Source organism: Ostrinia furnacalis, unplaced genomic scaffold, assembly GCF_004193835.3.
Source record: "Ostrinia furnacalis isolate ACB-3 unplaced genomic scaffold, ASM419383v2 OfSCF2912, whole genome shotgun sequence".
NCBI classification, from domain to species: domain Eukaryota; kingdom Metazoa; phylum Arthropoda; class Insecta; order Lepidoptera; family Crambidae; genus Ostrinia; species Ostrinia furnacalis.
The window spans coordinates 375,021-402,760 of NW_021133151.1; the positions used below are offsets into that span (position 1 = coordinate 375,021).

General features: G+C 38.1%; 1 protein-coding gene across 3 annotated transcripts; it reads right to left on the minus strand.

Moving 5' to 3' along the window:
• Nucleotides 1–519: 519 nt before the first annotated feature.
• On the minus strand, nucleotides 520–27,073 carry spas (spastin). Of its 3 annotated transcripts, none has more exons than XM_028310114.1 (11): nucleotides 26,489–27,073; nucleotides 25,813–25,983; nucleotides 25,047–25,214; nucleotides 14,717–14,904; nucleotides 7,541–7,732; nucleotides 6,682–6,796; nucleotides 6,032–6,174; nucleotides 4,991–5,181; nucleotides 3,387–3,586; nucleotides 2,521–2,706; nucleotides 520–1,933 (listed from the first exon to the last, which is right to left on the minus strand). In XM_028310114.1, exons 1-10 carry the CDS (start codon nucleotides 26,946–26,948, stop codon nucleotides 2,543–2,545), a joined length of 1,992 nt encoding a protein of 663 aa, XP_028165915.1. In that variant the 5' UTR covers nucleotides 26,949–27,073; the 3' UTR covers nucleotides 520–1,933; nucleotides 2,521–2,542. The 3 variants fall into 3 exon arrangements, with proteins under 3 accessions (XP_028165915.1, XP_028165914.1, XP_028165917.1); XM_028310113.1 differs by having other exon boundaries at nucleotides 7,541–7,744; XM_028310116.1 differs by lacking the exon at nucleotides 25,047–25,214 and having other exon boundaries at nucleotides 7,541–7,744.
• Between the last annotated feature and the right edge of the window lie 667 nt (nucleotides 27,074–27,740).

Below are 27,740 nucleotides of genomic sequence, written 5' to 3' on the forward strand. Positions count from 1 at the left end.
CTGACGAAATAATTAATAATCAACATAATTAGAATTAAGTACATTTCATAACAATATATTAAATAAACTCTAATTGTNTTAATTGTAATGTTCTTTTTACAGCAGTGATAATTAATTAATCATAAGATTGAAGACATCGTGACGTCTCGCTCTCTCAGTATATGGAGCGAGTGAGAGGTATAACACGTCGCAATAATATTTGACCCATTTGTTCACCTCTCTGGTTTATACATATTTATTTGCTTGAGTATACTTTGCTTGAGTATACTTCGCATATTATTTTAATTATTTTTATAAACTTCAATAATAAAAAGGTCATAAAAACTTCATCAAATCAAGGAGTTAACTTTTTTTAAAACTTAATAAAACGTATTTTACGAACAGAAAATGCAAATTATTTTTTGTTAACAAAGTACTATTGTTGACAACCCTAAAAAATTAAACTACATAGCCTCCTTGTTAATAATAAATAAATATAAATTAATATAGATTAATAATTTGAACTTAAAAATAAAATAAATACGTGGAAATAATTGGTTATTTAAATGGTATTCATAAAAGACTACTTAGTTTAACTAGGGTTGTCAACATTAATACAATTTTTATTTGCAACATACTAAATCATTGGAATTTACAAACGACGAGGTACTACAAATATAAAACATTTAACACTATTTTTGTACAACAATTTCATTATTTGTTCACCTGCATTGAAAATATTATATTTAAAAAAAAGTGTGTTTAAATAATTCAGAGTTGTAAATAAAACCTTGATAAAAAATATTTCATTAATAAAATACAGACGGCAAGAAAAGTTTTAAGCGAAAATTTTTGTTCGAGTTTTCGTATTCGGGTGTTGAAACATTAAGAGCAAAGTATCCGAACAAGCCAAAAGGATACGACCAAATTAATACAATTTTGACATAGAGGCCAACATTTCGACAAAAGTTTATTTTTGTTCATTTTTGCCACAATTGCAAACAAACTATAGAATATTATTTTATTAGTACTCTTAAATAATGTTTCAGCATTAAAATGTTATAATAAGAAAAATAATCATAATTATACAAATCAATGGTAAAACTTCGCTAGGTGCGACGACGAGATGGCGCTGTAAAAATTACCAAGTATTTTTTTACCATCATGCCTTTGCTTTACTTTTAATTTGTGTACACTTACAGCAAAAATGATAAAATAAACGCGTTTAACATCCTTTTGACTTTGGACGGGCTTTAAAAAGGGCCGATGCAACCCGACTGAATAAAAAAGTATTTGACAGAAAGCGTTCATTTGACATCTATTAACATCGAAAGCGACTTTTTAATTCAGCCGACTTGCATCTTTAAAATACCCGTTTCCTTAACATTAAAGATTGATATTTATATTTGGGCACATTATTATTCGAAGTCACCGTTAAATATGTAAAAAGTTATTCATTTCGACCAGGCATTATACAAAATATTAATCACTTTGAACGTGACTGTACATTTCAGAAAAATCGAAGAATTATAAAATTCACATTGCTCTCTTATATCACTTACTAATTTTATTAACTACAACAAACACATTACATTATATGAAGTCCTTCGTTTCATTACGAATCCCGTACTTTATGGAAGCGACTGTACTGTACATAATCGCTGACCACACATTATTCTATTACCCACTGCCGAACACTGGTATTTTGACTAGACGTCATTCAAAAACGCACTTTATTACAACACAATAAAATTAAATTTCACATAACTAATAATGTCACAACTAAATGATATGGAAAAATCGTCTTTATTACAACGGAAAAGTGAATGGAGGGAGATTCGTTAAAAATTTGAGCGTCACATTGCTTTTAAGACAAACATAAATAATTCAACGTCCCTTAGAAAATAACATTTTTAAAATTAATGACTTACCTTCCTTCTTCCGTAGTCAATACCTGAAATGTAAACAACAAATTAATAAACAAGAGGATTTATTGATAAAAATGTGCACCAAAAAGATTTCACTCTATCATAGCTTTAAATGCCACAATGATATTGCATTGGCCCGCACTCTCAGCCTAAAGCTGCGGTCTCGCGATCGCAATGCACAAGGCTGCGGTATACGGCATGCGGTGGCGGACACATAATCGTATGAAAAACGTCTAGAATGGTTTCTTGTTCCGTCGCAATATGTGTCAGCGGTGAAGAGCAATCCGTCGTAGTTTGCGATAGTTTGTGACACCCAAAGTGGCCACAAAGTTGATAACACAACCTTATTCCAAGTGTAAAAAAGACTACTAGCTAATTTAATAACATCTCTATAACTATAGACATAAGATCTACAATGGTACCTGTATTAGATTTAGGACACGCCCGCACTCATAGACCCAAGTCCCCGTACTGCACGGACCACTTGCTATTGAAATAACATCTCTATAACTATAATCACCTGTATTAGTATAAAGTCCCCGTGCTGCACGGACCAATTGTTAATGAAATAACATTTCTATAACCATATACATAAGATCTACAATGGCATTACCTGTATTAGCATACGCCCTCACTCATAGGCCCAAGTCCCCGTACTGAACGGACCACTTCTCGTAGGCCACGAGGCTGAGAGGCGAGACTGAGGGCCTGATCCTCTTCAGGGCATCCATGAAGTCTTGGAACGTGATGCTTCGGACCAGCGAGAGGTCCAGGCATTTCACTTCCTCTGGGTCGAGTTCTGTGGGTAGAGAATAGTGTTGTTATGAAAATATTGTCACATGGTTAGGTCAGGTAAATGACTATGGAATCTTGGATAGACAATCTTGTTGCAATGAAAGCCTAAGGCCTAGGTCCTTGGGCCTGCTGAATGTCCTAGAAAGACTTTCAATAGTGGTCTATGGGCGGAAGAGGTATCCACCCATACAACACTACTGAAAAAGAGGAGTACCCCATCCCAGTTAACATCGAAAAGACAGCGGCTTGGGTGTGTGTGCTCTTTTGTGACCTGTAGCCCTTCTCGATGACCATATAATAAAAGGCATAATAATATGGTGGGTACGGTGCCACCTAGGGCACACGAGGGACGGTCTGACTCTTCCGTTCGCTATCCGCGTCAGCTTATCATCGATCAGTGATGAGGAGACACCCCCCTCTTAATCATACATGCCACAGCAGTGAGTACTGCAGGAAAAGCCTGGTCCGTGAGCACGTAGAATTTTGTCCAATGACCCCTAGCTACCCATCCTTATCGCTCGCGCGTAATTATGTTGCTGTCGCGCTCGCACACTCACTGCGGGCGCGCGTCGCACAGTCGCTACAGCAATATAATTACGCGCGAGCGATAAGGATGGGTAGCTTGGGATCATTGGACAAAATTCTACGTGCTCACGGACCAGGCTTTAGCCTATACGTTCTTACCTCTGATAGGTCCTAGGGCAGCGTCTCGGCACAGCGCAGTGAGGTCGCTTCCCGAGTATCCGTCAGTCAGCGCTGCCAGCCGTGCTAGCTCGTCATCACTCAATGAAGACGCGGCCGCTCCCCGTGCTAACACTCTTCGTAACAGCGAGTCGCGCGTGCGCAGGTCTGGTAGCGACACATACACTCGCTTGGGAAAACGCCTGAAAATGATAGAAATAAATTAAACTGGGATCTATCTATCTAAACAGTGTCTGCCTGCTCCCCTATTTTGGAATGCAGTCTCTCCTAACACAAAATCACTCATAATAGCGTGGTAGCCATGACGATGAGCCAATCGGCGTGCCAAACACTTTCAAGTGGAGTTACTGGTTATTCTGGGCATCTGTCTCTCTGTTTGCAAAATGGCTTACCGTAGTGCCGCCTCGTCCAACTCCTGCGAGCGGTTTTGGTGGCGGCTATTACGATGAGACGATTGGTGCGCCAAACGCCTCCAAATTGAGTTCCTGGTTATTCTAGGATGCCGTGTCAGTGTCTAAGTCTCTACTTTTTACTGTTTAACTAGCTCACCTCATCCAGCTCCTACAGGCGGTTGGTAGCCTAAATTGGTGCGCCGAACACCTTCAAGTGATACCTGGTTATTCTAGGGCGTCGTATCTGTCTGATCAAGTATGTCCCTACTCTCCTGGCACAAGTCTCTCACCGTAGCGCCGCCTCGTCCAACTCCTGCGGGCGGTTGGTGGCGGCCATGACGATGAGGCGGTCGGCCACCTCCAAGTGGAGTTCCTGGTTATTCTGGGGTGTCATGTCTTTGTCTGATCAAGTATGTCCCTACACTTCTGGTTGGTGGTGGTTGATCCTGGCTACATAGGAGTTGCACGAGTGGGAACGAGAGGTGGGAATAGTCTCGTTACTCTTCTGGAAAAATGTGACTGGTTTATCTCACCGACCGTCGAACTCCACCAGGAACTCCGTCTTCAGCCGCCGCGACGCCTCGTGCTCGCCGCTCGAGCGCTCGCATAGCGGCGAGCGGTCGGAGGCGGTCGTGATGATGACGATGAACAGTGTCCGTCTTCTATTCTGGGACATCTGACCACCTATTATCTACTTATTTTCTTTAGCTTTTTGCTTCTGCCAGAGTAGAACAAGTTCGAGTGGACCTCTTTAATTTACCAGAGGAGGGCGTGATCTTTCAGTAGACTAAATTACCTGATGATGATGTTTGAAGCTCACTGTAGAGCAGCTTCATCCAGCTCTTTCTGTTGGTGGCTATGACGGTGGGCCAGAGCGCCTGCCTGTACCTGGCATCTAGTCTCCTACCAGTTTTCGTGATAAATGTCTGGTAATCAGTTCACCCTAGAGCAGCTTCATCCAGCTCCTGAGGTTGGTGACAGCCATGACGATAAGGCTGAGTACTTAGTTATTTGTGAACAGTATCTGACCCCCTATTCTGAGAAGCAGTCCCTACTGTCCTAGCAAAATATGACTGCAAAAAGCGCACCATAGCGCCGCCTCGTCGCGGCCATGACGATGAGACGATTAACGCCCCTATTATGGGATATAGTCCCTACTCTCCTGGAAAAATGTGACTGGTTTAAGTCTCTCACCGTAGCGCGGCCTCGTCCAGCTCCTGCGGGCGGTTGGTGGCGGCCATGACGATGAGGCGGTCGGCGCCGGCGGCGGGCAGCCCGTCGAACTCCACCAGGAACTCCGTCTTCAGCCGCCGCGACGCCTCGTGCTCGCCGCTCGAGCGCTCGCATAGTAACGAGTCGACTTCGTCCACGAAGATTATTGACGGCTGAAGAAGAGAAATTAAATGAAAATGTGTAAAAGCGCCATCTATACAGTCACACAGCCAAAATGATTTGAACCGTCTACGTCGCAACGCCTCGTGCACGCCGCTCGAGCGCTGACATGGAAACGAGGATCTCTCGTCCACGAAGATTATTGACGGCTGGAGAATAAGTAACAGAATCAGAATCGTCATTTATTTTCAACGACAGATGGTTCGTTTGGCCGCTTTCACATTAGGGCGTGAGAAGCGCGACAGCAGCGCGGCAGCGGCGGTTTTATAATGTGAAGGCAGGCATCCGCTGTCATATTGTATGAAATTATCGGCAGCACGTCTGTTGCGCGTTTGTCGCGCTGATGAAATCGCCTAAATGTGACAGCGCTCTAACGGTATTTAAGGAACACGTCTTAATATTAAGACCTTCAAAGAATTTCTGGGCTTTTCTCGTCATGCTAGTAGATCGAATGTACAACATTTGAAAAAAGATGACACTCCGTATTCGGGTTATTTGACCCGAATACGGAGTGTCATCTTTTTTCATATTCATATTATTTCTATTCCATTTATAGCGACATCCAGTCATAAAATAAGCCTGTACTGACTCCAGCATTTTAGGCTAACAATTTAGGCACATAAAAGATTTTATTAAAGCTAAAATGTTAGCATTTAGTTTGATAAATACCTACAAAACAGATTCACACAAATTATTGGTGGTCTCCTGCGACATCTAGCGTGATATTGTAGTTTTCCACTACAAGTGTGACGAATACCAAATAATTATATGTTTGCAAATGTTACAAGATTAAAACATTTAGAAAAGTGTACCTAAATATCAAGCACATAAGTATCAAATTACCTGTAACTCCCTGGCGACTTGAAATAGTGCCCGCACCATTTTTTCACCGTCGCCGACGTATTTACTCGTGAGTGTCGCTGCTGATATCGAAAAGAAGGTGGCTGAGCATTCCGCAGCGACGCAACGGGCTAGCAGAGTTTTACCTATTGGACAAAGAAACGTGTTCGTAAAACTCTAAAGAATAAACAATAAGATTTCCAGGTAGAGGTTTGTTGCTGTTTAGACAAAGAACTGTCACGTGACAGTTTAGAACCGGTCCTAGGCGCCCAGTACCAGTAGGTTTTAGGTTGCTGATGGTAAGGGCATTTTCGAATCAACCAAGTAAAGAAAGTTTAGGAGGAGGGCTATGTTCTAAGATTCTAAGATGAACCCCAAAGGCTGATATAGATAGATAGGGGCAATATAACAATCTATATCTATAAAAGCGAAAGGTTACTTATTGACTGCCTCTCTCATGACGAAATCTCAGAAATTACAAATGCTATTAGTCTCAAATTTTGCATGGGGGGAACCCAGGAGGTGCTCACTAAGACGGGATTTTGCAAAATTCAACCCCTATGGAGGTAAAACGGGTCGCTAGTACATTATAATATAGAGTTTGATAAGTCTTTGTGATCCCTATCGTATTCATTTTTTTCTTTTTGACTTACCATTTCCTGGAGGGCCGAACAGTAGTAGTCCTTTGGCTGGAGATCTCAAGCCCGTGAAGAGTTCTGGCCTCAGAGACGGCAGGACTACCATCTCTTGGAGCGCTTGTTTTGCCGTCTGTAAACATCATCATCATTATACAACATGTAAGGTACTTATCTAGACGAGTGTATTTCTTCATCTCGTTAATACGCATATACAAAATAACTTTTCAGAACCCAGATTTGTATATTCTGTTTAGAAGCAATCAATCGATTTGATCTCAATCGAAGAGTTGAATTTTGTTGAATATTTGTTATAGATATGCCCTGTATTGATAATATGCTGGACTGCTGCCAAGATACGTGGAACAGTCGTTCGTTGTATTTGTATCCATCTACACTACAACAAGAAGACTAATACATTGGTTATGCATATTATATCATATTGGTTATAAATAAATATTCTTTTTAGATCAAGACAGCGTGGAAACTCTCTTCTGACGAAAAGTGATGTGATCATCACTTGGCCAAAGGTGAACTGAGCTTCACCCAGAAACCACAGAAGAACTTAGCACAAGTCAGTCTTTGTGTCCTACCCAGTCTTGAGATTAGGGTTCTTTTACTCGTAAATTAGACGTTTTGAGCAAGACATTATTGAATACGGCACACTAAATCTTTTGCCACACTTGAAGGAAATGCTGTCGCGGATCTTACGCAAAGCAAGTTACTGTTAAGTGTGACGAAGGCCTAATTGTTGGTATCGGTTTTGATTTTTACTTCAACGCTGTGTCACATTATTTACCGCGTGCGATGCTGCAAACTGACGACTCCTCAGACTCAGAACGTCATTTTTAAAAGAGCGCTTAAAGCTACAACTCACCTCTTGTCCAGCGATGTCGTCCCAGTGCACCTTAGGCCCCCCTTCCACAATCTCGTCCAGTATCAGCTGGACCAGCTTGGGGTCCACTCCTCGCACCGACAGCGCCGGCTGCGGGGTCCGGCTCCTGGTGGGGGTCCCTCGCTGGGACCCACCGCCCACGGCCCGCCGGATCGGGGACCCGTTGGCAGGCACCTGATACGCGCTCTGACGTGAGAGAGGTATGGTGATGTTAATGGTGGTGAGTGATGGTGCAGGCGTTAGTGATGTGTTAATGCATGTTAATGTTATTGATTATGTCTTCGATTTAGCTTTTGCAAAGCATATCTGTTTCTGTGCCTATAAAATAGGCCCGGTTTCCATCAAAGCGTAGCGGGGAAGTGTCGGGCCGTCAAATTTTTCTATAGAATTTGGTAGCGGCGGCGGTGCGTTGCGTAGCGGGGCTGTGCGAGAAATCTGATTGCGATATACAACACACTTCTCTGCTCCGCTCCGCTTTGGTGGAAACCGGACCTTAAGTACACATGCAAAGAGTCCTTATGTGCTAGCTAGTAAAGTCTTTTTTTTAAGTTTTACACCATATTGAATAAAATTCAATATGCGAAAAACTGCAGATTTTAATATCAAAATTTATTTGACGGAAGGCTTATTTATGTATGATACTTGATTTGTCATGGTGTTCTGATCCTGTATCAACCGCCATGTTTATAAAATCAATACCCATTCTAGGAGCACGCTTTGTTGCATGTGGAATTTAATTGATGTTAATAAGCTACATTATTTCGATGCCGAGCATGCATATTGCATACTTCTACTAACATAAGCAACACGAATGAACGGCCTGCTAAAGGCATTCTGTAAATTGTTTGCCCTTTGTACGGACGACGGCAGTACATCGAGCTATAAAGACTAGTAAAGAAACTTTATGTAGCTGTATTTTGGCAACAAAAATGTTGACTTTCATAAGCTTTGGACTGTGTACGGACGACCTGTCATTTCCTTTGCACTGGAGGGAAGTCGAATCTTTACTGTATCCTCCTATGTTCATCTGATTGATTTCGTTAGCGGGTCCAATGACAGTTTAACTTTCCCCCGGGACAAACTTGATCACTTGATCACTGCTTGCTACACAGGAGTTGCAGCGGTGGGAGCGAGAGGTAGGAATAGTCCCTTGTATGTACGGACGATTGCACATTAAGCTAAACACAGTGGCATCTTATCTCATTGTAATACAAGCTATTTTGCAGCAAATATCTATAGTATAGGGGAGAGTTCGGTATATTGTACCGCCGGGTAAATTGTACCACCCTCATATCTCGTAAAGTATTTATTGAATGTCTGTAATTGCAACACTCAGCGATACACAACTAAAATCAATTAATATCGGCCATGTGGTTTTGGCGGTGACAACAAACACGTGTGTTTTATTTTGAAAAGTATTTTTTCATTGTTTTCAATTAAATATTGACAATACATGTTTAGTTTGTAATTTTGTTAAATTTAATCACAGGGTGTTTCTAATATATTATTTAGAAGCGTAAATTAGTGTGGATTACAATTATTTGAAACATTTTTCGGTATTTATAAGCTATATTTTTTACCGATTTTTTAAAAGCACTATCACCTAGTCGGCTAAATTGGACCACACCAAGTTGTATGGAACTTTACCAAAGGATTTTGAAATTTTTTTTAGTAAATCATATTTTGAAGTTATAATAGCGTAGTTATGTTTGACTAACAATAAATGAAAGCAAAAGACTGGCAAAGTAGATTAGGTACAAGTGTGCGTTACGATAATTGGAATTACAAAACTTGTACTCAAAATCGTGATAACGTGTAAAATAATATCGATTGTCTATGTTATTAACTACTGTTCCTTTTCGTTTCCTAATTTGTTAAGAATGTATCGTATAATATTTTGCCATAGTTTTTTTATAGGCTTGAAATTTATTGAAATTCAATTTAGTAACCCTGTGGTACAAATTATCCAACCGGTTGGGTAAATTGGACCGAAGGTCTGAACTCGTACTTTGTTGATTTGTGCTAAATATACAACAATCATGTTAATTAATACTTATGAAATAGTAAGTTGAATAATGTACCTTTTGATATATACCATGGACATTAGCAAAAACAAAAGAAAACTGTGTGTAAAATGGGATTGAAAAAAACTGGTCCAAATTAGCGGACTCTCCCTTATGATGTGCTGTCGACTCTACATAAGCCAGTAAAGTAATATTGTCGCAGATTCGACGCCATTCAATTACAAGTTTAAAATGAAAGTGAATGTGAATATTGGTAATTACATTTTATTGAGACTATCAAGAGTGCAAAGGAAGCTCAATTCCGCTCGTCTGATACCAAACAATTATTATTAATTAAAGAGAAACTAGTTTTGAGTTTCATAAAGTGCTTTCTTTTTAAAGGTTCTTTTGTGCACCTTCTTTGTGAAACACTCAAGTTCAAAAATATGTTTGAGGTACCCAAATAATTGATTCACAAGGTCTCTATAGACGTAACAAAGGCATTATCTAGGTCAAGACATTATTGAAATTAATGCGGAAAGGTATTGATGTACATTTAATTAAACTAATGGAAGGACGTTGTGAAAAAATATAGCCATTATGAGAACGTTTAACGCCTATTTTTTCGACGTCGAACAAAAATAGGTTAAAAATTTGGATTTTAGGTTCCTACATACTTAGGTTCATAAATACGATGAACATTAATGACTAGCTCTTGTTCGTGTAAATTGATACCGTGAATTTCCCGTGGGAAGTCTTAAGATCAAAAATATCCATCCCTTTTATCAAAATTGACTACAAATAATGTAAAGCGAAGAAAACATTACAGTTATGTGTACGAAGGCTGTATAAGTAAACATTTACATTAAGAACAAAGTTAATTTGCACATGAAAGTAAAAAGTTAGTCATGAAGGATCATTTTCTGAAACTAGCACATGAAATTAACAACCTCTAACTTTCAGGCCAATTTCTTCGTTAACTGACACGGAAGAGATAGATCTGACTTAGAATAGATATGCGGTTATCCGCAGAACTGAGACTCCACACGAGTCAAGCGATAGATAATTTGTCATGTAATATCTTTATGACAGATAGGATCTATCCAATATACACTACGTCCGATTTTCATAATCAATCCTAATCTAACACCTGTATTCACAAACATAACTATGAGGTCTCACAGTGCGCGTGGACGCACAGGGTGACATACGAACCGTTCACAGAGCTCTATTCAACGCTGTGCGTTCGATTTGCTGCTTCACTTAAGCAAGCATCGTTTGTGAATACAGCCTTATTCTGCCTGTCAACTGTCAAATGTCAATCAGGGATTGTTTTTGGTTCCCAATAATGTATCCACAAATAGTGATTGTGATCTGCGCACGCGCATACTAATCTATCCATGGTAGGGTCCATATAATATGTCAGATTACGGATTGACCTTCTGTATGAAAATAACAAAGGTGTTAACCATAAATCAGGGGTGGCCAACCGGTCCAGTCAATCGTGGCAAAAAATACTACATGATTGTGTACTAAATTATGCTGTTTCATTTAAAATTTCAAGAAGTATGTAAATGTTAGGTCGCCCAGGGTTTCGTTAGTAAACAGTAGATCTTATGTCTAATCAAGTTAGCCACCACTGCCATAAATAAATACATAACAATTACATATTACTTCGAAATAAAGGTATATCCATGGCCGATGACCGATGTATTTGTATGGCTCAAAGCGTGTAATATTTGCCTATCTTATTATTTGTTACGTCAAACTATTATGGACACGATAATAACTGAGATTTTTTCGAATATTTTACGCATTGTTCACAATAAAAGATCGTTAATTAGTGTTACGAAAGCAATTGCAAAATAAAGAATGAGAAATGCTAATGCTGTCCAAAGCAGAAGTCATTATCATAATGAGTATGTCAGACACAAAGAAAATGTTCAAGACAAGCGAAATTATCATCTATCTAGCATTAAATAAGGTTAGCGAGTTGTAAAATACGATTATAGTTTTAAATAAAAGCGGATATTCTCTAAGTAAATCGTAAAAAATGTGAAAAAGCGCCGTCATTTGTTCAAGTTATCTCTTAAAGTTATTGCATGCACTTTGCAGGCTGAAAAGTATGAATGGTGGTTGAAGTGACAGTTAGACTGTTGGTTCGTTTACATTAGTAAATTAACTAAGTTTGTATAATTAATGCTACTAGCTACTGCACGCGGTTATGTCTGTGTGATTCGGTTTGCATTACACGATGGAAAATCTATATCACGTGCCCTGTAAATAATTTTCTTGGCGGCAAAAGCTCTCCCAGGTCTAACCTATTAACCTATATCTGAGTATAGCAAAATTATTTTGGTTTGGCGTGAAATACAACAGACAGAATGATCATTCTTTATGTAGAGCTAGAATACAGTTCGCTAGTCGCTTATTCTACAAACTTACCTGCGCCTGAAGACAAAGTACCTAACATTGGTGACAGATTTAATTTCCTGTTAGCTTCACGTAGAACAATATTACGTATATTATCGCGAAATTGAATCTGTCACATACAAATCTTATTTTGTTTCGAGTCTCTGTGCCCTGTAGTAATGATTTATTTAGAAAGTAATAATCATGATATAATAAATGGTTGGGCCTATGCCTAAATTCTGCATTTTTTTACCTTAAACTTCATTTTCTTCGGTGGCTCCAACTCTTTAAAGTTATTTAGCTGCATAGAATGGTTTCCTATCAATCTGTTGATCGGATTCGGGACCAGCACCTTCGCAGGAGTGAGGTGGCCAGTGTTTAGTACCACGCGAGAAACCTCAATAGAAAATTATGAAGAAAATCCGCACTCGTTTTTGTCTTTGAAACGTCTGTCAACGCAACACTCATGTGAAGAAAACGGCTGAATTTTCGTGAGACTTAAAACCGCAAGAATTATCGACGGGTCGACCCTTGAAGCTCAGTCTCCGTCTCCTGATCCGCAGGTTGGTGGTTTTCATTTTATGTGACTATATTTTTAAGTTTTTGGAGTCACCAATCGTCCCCCACACATATCTCGTCTCCCGCAATTTTAGGCTATTTACACGCCACACCACTAGAGATAAGACAGTTGTCTAACACTGAACAGTCCCTATTACAATGACAGGAGGGCGCACAGTGTTTTTTTTTGACCCGAAAAAGTGACATTCTGTTTTTAAGTTTTTATCACTAATATCCAAATTTTAACTTATTATTAATGTTAGACTAAAACACCCAGGTGACAAATAGCTATAGATTATTTTTTTTTAAATATTTTAGAAAATTTATTTTTACTGGGTCAAACTACAATTTTATTATTATTTAAAGAAACGTACACACTAAGCTTCTCTTTGCATTGCAGGTAGGTAGGTTGGTGTATGGCGAATATTATTGCACCTATAATTATTTAAAAGTAGTTATAGGAACGACAGTAGGTATGATTATTTTTTAAATTTAAGAAATTATTATTTTTCTCTTTTTCTACGCCGAAGTAGAATCTCTGCTTAGGTCAGATAAATTTCTCAAAATAAGCTGTATCACCTGAAATTTTTCTATAGGTATTCTAACTCGGCCGCAATTTCGAGAAAAAATATTTTTTCCAAAATGTTAGGATTGTCACAAAAAATGACCTTACGTAGTTCCACTTTCTTTAGGGTTCCGAAATAATATTCAATAATATTCGCCATACACCAACCTGCCTACCTGCAATGCAAAGAGAAGCTTAGTGTGTACGTTTCTTTAAATAATAATAAAATTGTAGTTTGACCCAGTACAAAATAAATTTTCTAAAATTTAAAAAAATAAAATAAACTATAGCTATTTGTCACCTGGGTGTTTTAGTCTAACATTAATAATTATAAGTTAAACTTTGGATATTAGTGATAAAAACAGAATGTCACTTTTACGGGTCAAAAAAAACACTGTGGGGCGTTACTTTTAACACTGAATTATTAGTTTCGATTTTCGCCACGTTGGAAAACATTGAAAACGTCATTTACAAGAGGACGCTATCAATACTGGGTTATTTATTATTTTCGATTTTGCCACTTGACGTTTCAGAATCGTTCAACTTTGACCGTAACTATAACGATAACCAGTGTTTTTTGTATGGAGTTTGACAGATTTTTGACGGTTGTCAAAGTTAAAGTATGATGGTGTAACCCAGCTTTAGCATATAAACATGCCTACAAACTCACGTGCAACTAAATATGCACACAGAAACGGCAGGATAATGCACAAGTAGCCCCTTTATTTACTTCACGGACATGCTTAAAGGACTAAGGAAGTAGGCCGCACGAATGGCCTTATAAGGATTCTGTTTCCTATAGGTGTGGAATAAGTAATCGCACGAGTATGGTGCAAGAAAATCAGTTACAGCTCAAGGTTTATTGTTTAGACAAAAGAATTAAACTGTAGCATCTAATGTACCTACTTGGAATAGGGGTGGAAATTGCAAGGAAAAAATATAGCCTGAAGTGCCGTTGTCTGTTTTAGAATTGTAATTTGGCGTTCGTGAGATCTGAAATACTCCCCCTGAGTCTTTAACTACTGCGTGACCATTAATCAAAAACAGTTCAACTTTGGTTGAATATTCCTGAATTTAGTTGTGAAAACTTGCCAAGTAACACATTAGCGGGTAGCAAGGAACATTAACTAGTTTTTTTACCTTATGGAACTTGGCACCCTTCTAGATTTCAATATGTTTTGGCCGGCCTTGAACTTCCTAAACCAACATACGCCGCTTTTTTACACGTTTATGAGTCAGACTTAACCATTCAATGGTTCAATTTCAATTTTCAATTAGTTCAATATGTAACAAACAGCAAAATACCAGATACCTACTTACCTAATACTGAACTGTCTATGTGCCAATAACAAAACTACGAAAACAAAGGAACGATTTGGTGTTTTCTGAAGTACCTATCCATCTCTCTGTTCCGAAACAGAAACTGACACGAGCAATAGTGAGAGAGAGAACAGAAAATACGGAACCTACTCAAGACCTAAGTGTTTGTATAGACGATAGCATGTCAGGGTAAGCAGCTGTGGCATATTAAGTATGAGTAGTTGTATTAAGAGCAATTTTGAAAAAAAGTGCAGTCTGTTGGTTGTGCTTTCAACTGTACTCCACTAGACATCAACTTACCGAAAGCTGGCGTTTCACAGCCGGCGGTGTCGACGCCGGCTTCACAGGGTATCTGCTATAACTCCCATTAGAGCTGTTAGGCTGGGATGAAGACCTGCCCATAGACCTGGGCAGCGTCTGAGACTTCATCAAGGGCCCGCCCACGCTGGGAGCGCGCCGCCCAGCCGTGGTCAACTTGCGGCCTGCCACTGATAGGAGAAATTGGTGTTAGAACGGCTGGATAAGGTGCGTTGTACAGCTTTGGGAATGTTGAAAGAATCGGACGCTATTGTAAGAGTTTTGGGACTCTTATGAATGTTGTAGTAAGAATGAATGAAATTCTCAATGTACGGTATTAAGCTGCAAATAAAATTACAGATTTGAGTAGTTCGATTCTTTATGCAATGGGCAATAGTAGCTCTCTACAAAGTGGATACCTTTTTACAGCCTCAGGTTATATTATAAATTAGACATCCTTACATTAATGATTCTACTAGCTTTATTAAATTAATAATGTATTTCTTAGTTTCTTTAACAGTTAAGTCGGCTTATTTCTTCAACATCACCTATAAATATGGAATTAAAATACATTAAAAGTTCACAGCGGAAAATAGGATTAATGTTGTAAGCTGATTATAAAAGTATAAACAAAATGCAAAGCTCCGTCTGCTGAAGCAGTAAGTATAATTTTTACATTTAATTTTAATTATAAAATTATTGTTTATAACAACGCAAAACATTAATTCAATTTGCTAATATTTCCAGGTAATTAAGACTTCAGCAGCTATTAGTCGTATTAAATGGAATACATATTAATGTAAAAGGTACTTAAATAAAATGGAATTGCTAAGTAACGGAAACAGTCGATGCAATTATTACACCCAAAACCTACCTGTTTTACGAAATTATGCTCGCATGTACAATGTTAATAAACCCATGCACCCTCGGTTGAAACAAAGCCTGTGTCCTGCAGACCCTTTTAGATTCTAGATTGTAGGTACTCGAAACTTGCATGTCACTATAAACCCTTTTTTAAACAATACCCTCCGTCTGCTCTGTCATAGCCGGATAAAAGCGCTGGAGAGACTCTACAAACACCAAACTTGTCGTTTTAGCTGATGAACGCTTGGCACTTATTTAAGTAAAAATGTAGACTTTTCTATGACGAAGGGGCAAAAGTGTCATACAAGTCTTTAAGACTATTTTCGTTCTTTAGGGCGAAAACGCCTAAACAACCTACGTCTCCTATTGTATGTTTGAGAGAATTCTAAAAATATTTTCACGCGAATCAATAACCAAGAGTCACGGTGAGGTTAAGTGGACTCTGCAGAGGTCAAATTAGAGACGCATAAATTCAAAAGATAAAGAAAAAATCGATTGCTTGTAAGCATGAGATGGAGATGTTGTTTACAGAAATAACCCTAGACTTTCAATTGACCTTTAGATAACATAGTAGACAGATGGCCTGTGCCATTCTACAAGTGAGACGTTAATATTTATACGGTGTTTGACACCATTAATTTATCCTAAAATGGATCTCTTCTCTTGTAATAGCTGTGCCCTACAGGGTCTAGAATGTTCTAGTATTGAAGTTTATAATGGAAGCCATTAAATAAATATTGAGTAACCTTAAACTTAATTTTAGCCCCGGAAGCCCAAAGTTTTAAATTAGTACTTTTATTAGCTTTGGATGTAGGGAATTAATAGCTTATCAAAAGTATGGCAATGGATTGGCGGTGTCAAGTCAACCCAATTCTTAGTATATTTAATACACTCCTAAAATAGAAAAACAAGTGGCATTGAAAACATGTGCATCTAAATGGTCACTTATTCACTTGTCACAATATGCACATCGCTCGTTCCACGCCACATGCACATCGTCCGATCAATGCACAACAGTCAACACACAGACAAACATTATTATTGTTATGGTAATAGCCATTCTGCTGTTACCTGCGTAATATACCGTGGGATGCAGACGCGTTCTTTAGTTTATTGGTGCGACCTCGTTTCGTATGAAATCAATTTTATTCATAAGATAAGTGTGTCATGAAATTGTGCAAGATATCGTGTTGCGTGTCCTTTGGAACTGGATAATGTAGGATATAGCAAATGTCATGCTCGCGAAATGTACTGGATATACTTGGTTTAAGTTCCATATTTTTCACGCAAAGTATGGCATATTTTACTACAACTCACGTGCTTTATTACCTGCACTGAGACTAGAGGCTATCGCCCGTATTCACAAACGATGCTTGCTTAAGTGAAGCAGAAAATCGAACGCACAGCGTTGAATAGAGCTCTGTGATTGGTTCGTGTGTCACCCTGTGCGTCCACGCGCACTGGGAGACCTCATAGATGTTTGTGAATACGGGCGTATGACTTTACAATAACTAGAACTGTATGTGTAACCCGAGGTACAAATAATAAGTCATACATACATCATACATGTTATGTTTATTTATTTATTTATTCATGAATAGAACGGTAGTACCAATTACACTATTCAAACAAGACGTAACAAAGCTCAGAATAACATTTAAGTAATTAAAAACAATGTTATACAGTTGAAAGTTAAATAAGCTATAATGAGCCTTAAAATCTGTAAAAACTACCAGTAAAAAATGTGTAGAAAAGACCACAAAACAGAGAGTGCGAAACCAACAAAACTTAGGGATAACTCATTACAGAGCTAGGTTACAGAAAATCAAGTTAATTTAGTAAATTAAGATCGACTAGTTCTCTACTCCACTAACCCCTAAGGTTAATTTAGTTAATCGCAGGGATTTGTTGTTCAGCAGTTCAGCTTCTTTTGTTCAGCGTTCACATCAAGCTAAAGATTGTAGCATCTTATGTCAGTTGTAATAGTTTCTATTTTGGAAAAAGTATCTAACTTCACATATTGGTAGTAAAACCGCCTCTATTACTACTGTATAAGATCGTCATAGTGATAGCTTGACTGTACAAACCGCTGCTCTACCACTGATCCTGTGGAGACGCAATTTTCTCCGAATTAGAGCAATTCAGGAGTCGTCGTCCTTAGCCAATTATCTATTTAGCTTCAATTTAAACGTTTTATTAGCACTCGCGGTTCCCAAATGACTCGGTCACACACCCGACACAATACGTTTTGTATGTGCGTCATAGACTCATAGATATCATAGGAACGACTACGGGTATCTACCTGTTGTATCTAGAATCATTTATCAAAGTATGCAGAAGAACATAAGGCTACATTTCGCGGCAAAAATATTTTAAAAGGAGTGAAGTTTGTATTCCTATAGTATACATACGTCACCCATGCCCCATATCATATCTCATGATAGGAATATTAAAGTTTACAGTTATGTTTGTTTGTATTTCAAAATCGGTTACGATAACAAGACGCTCGATAAAGATTAAGTATAGCTATGACAGATCTTAATCTAAGCGCGATCGTGTAGATATTATTAACTTACTGCGGGTTTAACTCGCTACTTCGATACATTAATAGACAGAAAACAGAACAAATCAACAACAACATAAGCTTATTAATAAACTTGAGTCATTTACTTAGAAGCAGCGGATTTGTTTCGGTCTGTTTTTCTTTCGAAGCTCTATTTCTTGAGGCGAACTCGGTTATTTGTCAAGCCTACAAGTCACAACAGAATGCCACAGCTGAGTAACACTACCGAACGTAACGATAGTTTATTTGGTTGGACTTTTAGCGTGGAGTTGTATTTTTGATACTTTAGAATTGAAACTCGCATAGACGTTTTAACAAAGTTTACAGGAACTTTTAAAAATTTTGTAATATTTGCTCTAGTATTACTAAAATTGCTATGCTAATCCTATAAGTTAGTGTTAGGAACAACACAATCTAGTATCTTAATCTGTGCCACGATAATCCAGATGATGATCGATGGGGATCGAATTTGTGCAACTTCAAAAATCGGCACTTCGGCAGTATGTGACTGCCGAAACCACTTAGACTATTTATTTACACGCTACAATTTGTGCGTAATCGTGTGCGAATTAGAAATCGAATGGTTCAAGAATATTTCCCCAGTGGTTTTTAGGCTGGGCGCCACCAAATTAAATTGTATGACTCACTGTTCCAGTGACAACCCCGGTTACTAAACAGGCAGAGTTTTTGTACGACATTGTACAAATTCGAGGAAAAAATCCCTTTATCAGTCAGACAAAATAAAAAGTTACTCAAGTACGAAGGTCTTTTCTTTCAAAGTCAAATCTTATATCTTCTTCTTCGAACATAAGTTTCGTAATTAATTGAATAGACTGTCATTATTTTTTGGCAGGAAGGATGATGAGCACTGTTGACTGTACATACATCTTATTTAGGTTTGACGTCTAACCGTGCCATTTTTTCGGTTCTTTTCGTGATATTTTTTCCAGCGCTATAGAACTCAAAGCGAGAAAGTAGTTTTTCTTTGTTCAAGCTTTCAGAACAGTTCAGTGCTCCATCACGTTCAAACAAACATGAGTCACGACGTCAAGATTAAATTGCTGACCAATCGCCTAAAACGGGCCGACTTGTCTGTGCTTACTTTTACTTTATTTGTATTGCGCTTGTATTAGATGTCTAGTTATTGCCCGCGACTTTGTTCACTTAAAGTTTGTATCATCTCTATACAAAAATCACCAAAATTGAACAGTTTTGGCATGAAACATACATGATAAACGAATATAGGAGGGATCATTGTTTACAATCAATTTTCCAAATCCAAAGAATCACGTGTAACTAACTTATCTCTTAATAATTTTGTATTTTTTTCCTACTCTTTAATATAATTTTATATTGACAAAAAAATCGCTGAGGAATAATGTAGCTTTACATAGAGAAAGAAATTTCAAAATTGGTTCAAAAGTTTTCAGAGATTACGCTTAACAGAACAGAAACAGAACTTACAAACCTCTTTATCATAGAGTAGAATGTAGATTTTAAAATTCTTGAGTCACCAATAAAACGTATTCAAGCTCGTAATAAAGATATAAAGACGACTGATGGAAGTTATGTGCCGAATATTTACGTGAAACGCCCTTTTGTTTGCCCTTGCCCTACCGGTCAACGAATTCTCTGTGGACCTACTAATTGTAGTTACGTAGAGAGAAACGATGGATAATTACACACGGTTCACAGTTCTTAGAGGTCAGCTGTAATAAAATAGTTTCCTTTAGTACAAAAACATAAACCTCCTTCTGGCGTAGTCAGGTAAAAAAATGTTGCCTTTGCCATTTATTTACTAAGGTAATTGCGTACGATCTTGTAAATGAACAAAATTCTTTGTAAAAGCTCTACCTTTTTACAAAATGGTTGCGTTCATCCATGGTACCTACTGCTGCTATCTTGTTAAACGGCTGGGTCGAATTCAACGAGACTCACTTTTAGATAGATGATATTGTTATAAGAAGTAACGTTTATTTTAGAAAACGTAATCGAGCTCCGTAAGAAAACTGAAAAATTATGAAAAAAACAACAAACAACAAACTCAAGTCGACGCAGGCGCAGCCTCGGACAGGACATGAGCAATAAAGCAATAGGTAAACTCGTAGTATCATCAAGGAGGACTCATATTTTATTCTAATTTTGTTATTACTATCGCCTCCGCTCCCGCTAGCTCTTGTATTTGGTTACCAGTTTAGAATGTAGCGTGAAAAACACGCAAGGGGAAAGGGCAGCAAATTGCCCCGGGTTGTGTTACAGGATTAGAACAAGGGATCATTCACTGGGTGACGTCATTTGAAATCAATAAGTCCAGTTTTTGGAAAAAACGAAGGTGATATTTAACAGGCTCGAGTTTCAGCCCAATGGTTTTCTAAATTAGATTAAAATTGGGAGATTTTGTAAGGGATTAAGGTCTAGAGTTTGGATGGTGTTTGTTGAAGGATATTTCAGTCATTGCCATATTCAGGAGAGCTAATTTAGCTGAGGACGGAATTCAAAGAAAGACGGAATGAAAGTGCATTTTCAGCAACAGATTTATAACAACATATTCACTTATTGCCACTAAATACTTAACATGTCAAAGTGTTAAACTTTATAATGATCTACAGACTGATTAGAGGTAAGCCAATGAAAATAACTCTTTCATAATATGGGAAGTTAAATTAAAATCACATTTCAACGATGCCAAACATCTGTTTAACATTTTAACAACAAAACTTTTTGGATTTAACCCGAACGAGCTGTCTGAATTCAGTAGACATTCACAACAATCCAGTTTCAAAATGTTGTATTAAGTTTTAATCCGATAATGCAAACAATATAGTTAACCGAGAGTTTGGAACTGCGGCTTTGGTGTTGGGCTTTGGGACTTGAGGAGGGTAAAGCTTGTACACATAGTGTTCAATTTTAAGGGTCATTTTCCACGAAAGAGAGAATGATTAGGTGTAGATTTATTTTCAGTCTTAGTCAAAACCATAACCCTTCAGAAACAAAACGAAATAACACGTAACATCGAAATACTTTTTTTCTTGCGTATATTTAGTGGAAAGCTAACCTAAGCGTCGGATTCAGAGGTTTACCCGGATTGTAGCTACAATTTTGGGACTGAGAGCGGAATAATCAGCCTGCGTGCTTAAATACTTACTACTCTTACTATTATAAATAACATAGATATCACATAAAAGGCTACGGGACTATTCCCACCTCTCGTTCCCACCACTGCAACTCCTATGTAGCCAGGATCTACAGCTTGACCGCCATAAAAACCCAACCAATGAAGATCAAGTTTGTCCCGGGGGAAAGTTAAACTGTCATTGGACCCGCAACGAAATTAATCAGAAGAACATAGGAGGAGTTCTAAATTAAGGTTCGACTTCCCTCCATTGCAAAGCGGATGACAAAAAGCGGTGACAAACAAAGGTTTAAAACCTTTAAGAAAAGATTATGCACCACGGACAATAAATATCAATTAAGGGGGCCTATCTTATCAGCAACTAGCTGACCCGGCGAACTTTGTTCCGCCTTAATGGCAATAAATAACGGGATAAAAAGTATCCTATGTCCTTCTCCTGGCTCTAAACTACCTCCCTGATAATTTTCAGCTAAATCGGTTCAGCCGTTCTTGAGTTATAAGCGAAGTAACTAACACGACTTTCTTTTATATATATAGATTAGCAACTACCTGCCAATAATATTTTTCACAAAATCGCTTAAAATCACGGAAATTCGCTTGCAAATACATAAAAGGCTAGGGTATGATTGATGTAATGACAAGCAAGAAGAATATTAATAAATAAACAAAATTCTACTCTACAATCTTAAGAGTGGGCCCAGTTGCCGGAAGAAAAAATATTTAAAAATTTGAACCAGCGACTTGACCCGTGGACCCGTTTAGGCGCCAAATCGCTGGAAGACTCCAATATAACAGTTTAATTTCATGTATACCTAAACGAGTCAACAGCATTCAGCAATCGATAGGTATATCAATAACCGTTGTATTAGGCTATCGGAGCGTAATCAGCGTTCCATTACCATGCCGGTGGAGTACTGAAGCGTAACGCTTGGGGAGCTAGGCTCGCTCGCGACAGACGAGTATCCTGAGCATGATAAACTATCATAATTCTATAGTAATCGTTTTTCTTGTACAACCTAAACGGCGCTATTTTGTTTTTCACACAAAGTTATTAGCATACCATAACGAAAATGATATGTTCGTGCTTCGGGTACAGCGTGGGTGTGCGACCACGCTCCGCCGAGTGTGTCGCTGTAATTGACGGCAGTCGGAACGTGATTGAGATGACAATTGACCCAGTTTCGGATTTGGGTGGTTATGAATAATTAGATATAGGTGTATGGGAGGAACATTAAGCTCTTTCAAGATCCCAAAATTCCTAAACCAACCAGGAAAATAAAGTAAGAACCTCAATCTTCCTGGAGCGAGATCAAGCGAGAAGCTCAAGACCGAACGAGATGGAGGACTGTTTTGGACGCCCTCTGCCCCATCTAGGGGACATAGGACCATAAGTCAAGTCAATCTTCCGTGGAAAAGGTAAAAGTCTACTGAGGATGATACTATGTGAATATTATCATCAGGCCTCCCAATCCCACGCCTGGCCAGCGCTGGAGGAGTGTAGGCCAAACCCTTTATTTGCCTCTGGATATCGCGAAGGGTCCATACTACTGTACATACAGTCAGAGCCAAGAGGAACTGGCAATTTTTTTTACAAATAAAACCAAATAACGTTGGCATTTGGCACCGATCTGACTATAATATTAAATTGTCTAGTGATTTGAGCAATCTAGCTTTGATTGCAAAGTGAAGCAATGAAGGGCTTGTTTCCACGGAGACATGCCGTTTTTTGCAGAAACCCGTATAGTAGCGTACGTGTTTTTGTATAAACCGGTTTGTGTAATTCGAATTTCAAATACAATAAAATGTGTGTTCGCAAAACTGGATTACGAGCCCTTGAGGATACTGAATTACTGATTCANGGTACTGACTCAGTTCCATCACTTTTGAGCCCATTTTTATCGCAATAGATTTACTGCTTAGAGGACTGTTGGCGCGGATGTCAAGCACTTAAGCGATTTCGCGCCTGTCAACGATGTGTCTCAAGGACCTTGTCGAGGATCTCTTAGACAAGTCATCGACACGTAACATGAATCGATCTTCTTTGTGGTATATTGTTCCCTTTATTTTTTTATGTAGAGTCGACATAAGATTGCTTTATTTGACTACCGGATTGAAGTGGTCAGCTTATCTTAGTAGACTTAGGGCCCTCGCCCACGGCGACTTTTTGTAGCGATGCAGTCGCGCTGCTGTAGCGCGTTGGCATAACTTCTGAAGTGCGTTGCAAATGCGACTAACGCGCGTTAGTAGCGATGCTGTCAAAAAGTCGTCGTGGGCGAGGGCCCTTATAGTCGATATCCGCACTATTCCAATATTTCCATTAAATGCATGGACAACAATGGACATTATCACTTTAAGCCCTCTCACAGCGTATCTGTATTCGATATCCAAATATTTGGGTTTAAGCACGAACATTATCTGTCTGTTTCTTCAACTAATTTATGTTCTTTATCTGGGACTCTATAGCACGGTAATTCTATAGGTAGGTAACTAGCTAAGTTTGGAACTAGATAGCGGCAGCCTTGTTAAAATATAGCGAATTTAGGGCTACTGGCTGTTAAGATTAGATGGCACCTGTAAATCTACTTGATTTATTACTACAGATAAAATCCAGGAAGAACAAAAACTTGTTGATAGAGCACCGGATTTTATCTTTAAATCACGTTTATTGTAATGAAGAACAATAGCTCGAAAGATACGTAAATGAAACCGGCTATAAAATGTTGTCGGACGAGTGTTGAAAGCAAAAGTTTAATTCAATAATGTCAAACATAAACCAACAACGATTGCGAGTGACGGGGAATGGACGGCCAATTTCCTATGCGTAAAATTGATCTTTTCTAAAAATTAATCGTCGAGTAGTAAGTAGGTATGTCGTATGGTTTTACTCGTTTTTCAGTGTTCAACGCAAAAGTGAAAGGTGTAGGCTAGACTATATACCTTCAATGTTCGCTTCGCTTTAGTGAAATAAATTGAGTCGTTAATAACACTTATTTACTTACACTTAGAGATAATTTTCAAGCGCCATTTAAGCTAAACGATTATCTCAAGAAATGGGCAGTCATGTGAAGGCCGTAATAAAGTAATTCAGAACCGTATTCATAATTTGAGATGAATTTTAAACATGACACTGCGCCAAAAATTGTGAGCATATTCTGTGTACATTTTTCTTTGGATGTTTTCTTTTCTAAGATACCTATTTATCAGTGACCGAAAGATTAAGATCGGTTTATTGATACGGGTCGTTGATAGGTATGTTTACAAGTTTATCCAGACTTGACCTCTAACACAGTCAGACTCGAACAAAGCCAGAGAAAATCGATTTTACCTTTCTTTGTCTAGTTTTGTGTCTGGATCTGACTATCATATTGCGAGACACAGGCTTTAATGTACAGTACAGTCACACTTAAAATGGCCAAAAAGACAACACAACCTATTGTATTGTAACCAAGAAGTGTTGCAAACTTATTGGCTACTTTGGGTGTCGTCACGAACTATATGACGCTGAATGCACTTGTAATGACATGCACGCAGGATGTACACTAACTATCAATGGTACTGTTATGCAATCCAAATCGTACGTGTAACATAAGCCAACAAAACCGGTGCTAAGCACAGTGAACCCACATGCAAACATCGACTCGAACCAATACAAAAACCAATGTTAAGTGTGTGTTGAAAAAACTGTTAATCACTCGGGGAGGTTTTAGTTAATTTTGATTCTTTTGCAGTAGGTTACGTCAAACGAAGCTAAGCAAAGTTCAAGAGTTGTCTACCTTCAGTCGTCGACTTCGTTTGACCACTGTTACTTTCGGTATGTGCCAGTAACGTTGTCTTGGACTTCTCGAGTGGCCTGCGGACCTTTAGAGGTGACTCCGTGGGCTTTTTGCCGCTTCTCTCGGGCTCACTCTCAACGCCCAACTTACTGAGGGCGACTAGGTTCGCTACATTAGGATACAGTAACTTCGATTAGAGTTAGGATATTCGAAGGGTGTACAGTTACGAAATAATAATAAATAAGCTGGGCATGCAAGACAAACAGCCACTTTTGGGTTAAAAGTCATCTGTAAGATACGTGAATCGCGGGTAGTCGCGTAGTCCGTCCATATAAAAACGGATATAACGTATTCGAAATAGAACATGATACAAAAAATTTAAAATGCAGAAAAGCGCGAGCCTGTGAACATAATAACAATACGAGTATGAACAGAATGCCGCGCGTCGTAACTTAGTTTTTGTATGACGATAAAATTGTATGTTTAGGTTTACCTTAACATACTTTAGTGATGATGAATATTGAGTGAAGTAACTATAAAGTTTTTGATATACTGCTTAAACTTGACAAGTCTCATTAATTGCGTGTTGTGGGTGGAATAATTTAAGAAGCCTAAATTGTTACTCAATAAAAAGTTTTACATCATAACTCTGACAAAAAAAACTTACAGATAACTTTCAAAATAAAAATAAAGCTGTAGCACTTTCAATAACTATACATTTAAGTACATAGAAGTGATGTATCAATTTTGGAAAGTTTATTCATACCAAGGAAGTGTAGTCGGTCTTTTGCCATGCCAAGGTTGGTCTTCATCTTGTCGTGGAGCCGTTGCGCTCGCTGCCAGGCGTCCCCGCGACCGCCCCAGCAGTCTACTGCGATGCCACGCTCCAACTCATATATACCTTTCTTGTACAACTCTATCGCTAACTCTTTCTGACCTGCGTAGGGAGATAGAATACGCTAGATCTACTTCTAACGACGAAAAGTATTTTTCTATTTAGAAATGACACTATGAATATTGGAAAATCTATTTGTTATTTAAAATATGAACTGATTTGATAAGTTTTAGACAAAGATATAATAATAGCTATGTAAATCTGCAGTAAAATAATATTGCTATTAATTAAAACTTGGAATTAACTATTAGCTTGACACAGTAAATAAACAATGAAACAATAAATCCAATTAGATTCCAAGTAAAGGTGTGTTCTCAGTTTTTTTTATAATTTATCAATTCTAACATAATAAAACAAATGATAAAGAAAAACTATGGAGAAACACCAAGAAAAAAGCAATAGTATAATAAAATAGTAAAGATATCAATGACAAAAAAATATAATACACAACTTCATGCAAGCTAAGCTGCCACCGAAGCTTAGTGAGTACTAAGACTTTACGAGTTAAAATTTTTACAATATTTGTCTATTATACTAGCATCCTCACCCTCATTCTCCTCATCAATCTTCAACGCTTTTGAAATGTACTCAAAAGCCTTGCGATGGTGATGCTTCTGTTTAGCCAGAAGGGGGTCTCCTGGACCAACGCTGTGTATGTGAGACATCTCCTCCCCGTGCGCTATCTCCGTCGACACCACTCCGTCCTTCACCACCACTTCCAAGTTACACTCGCCGTTCTTACGAGGCTTGTGCATCAACCGATTAGACGCCGAATACAAATACTTAAAAATTATAAATAACTGGTACAAAATAGACCTCAGTATATTAAACAAAATAATGATAGGGTACGAAACAACGTAAAGATTCCGCTTATGGACCGAAGGTTGCGAATCATTTCGCAACGCTGACCCCTTCGCTAGGTCTGCATCTGTCTTTTTACACCTTCGATTCGGAGACCTCGTAGTTTTACGAGATAAACGACCATTGGAATCGTCACCCGAAACCATCAAGAACACTATCACACCGACTAATTCAACAATAAATCTCCATACACACACTTAAAAACAAAGAGACGCGCGTTTACCTACGGACTATTTCTAAAAACACAGCAAGAGATAACCGTACCGTGCCGTGATTTACGAACGTATTGACAATTTTTTGACATTTCGTCCATGGGTCACCCATACTAAAATATTTATACCATTTTGGTAGAAATACTCTCTAATTTGGGTAGAAACTCCTAGCAACATCATAACGGAAAGCTGCGAAAAGCAATGCTTTTTATGAAACGAGTGTTTAAATGTCATCATAATATGATATTTAAAGTTTTTTTTAGAAAATAAGTTGTATTTTTACTAAGGCATTTTTTGTCTAACTTCTCTAGACAAATAATAGATTTTTAAAAATTAATGTTGGCAACATTCTTACTAGGGATGTACAGCCATGAGCTTATCTGTTAATCGAGAAAAAAATATTGTGACGCTTTTTTGGCCGCGAAGCAAAAGTTGAAGTAAGTAAGTAATATTTGAAAGAACATTACAAATCAGTCAAAATATATCAGTGTAGCAAGTAGCGTATTATGTATACTAAGCAAATATAAATCTTTGTTTGTGTAATGACTTCAACTCTCATTTTTGATTTACCTATTTTCTGCTTACTTAATACATTTTATTTTGTATTCGAATAAGTTTGAACATTCGTTTCGAACACATTTATCTAAGGGTTTTTGTGCAAGAAAGCTTAAGTATAAAAAAATACTTTTACTACTATTTGTATTGTATGATAAACAAAATCCTAAA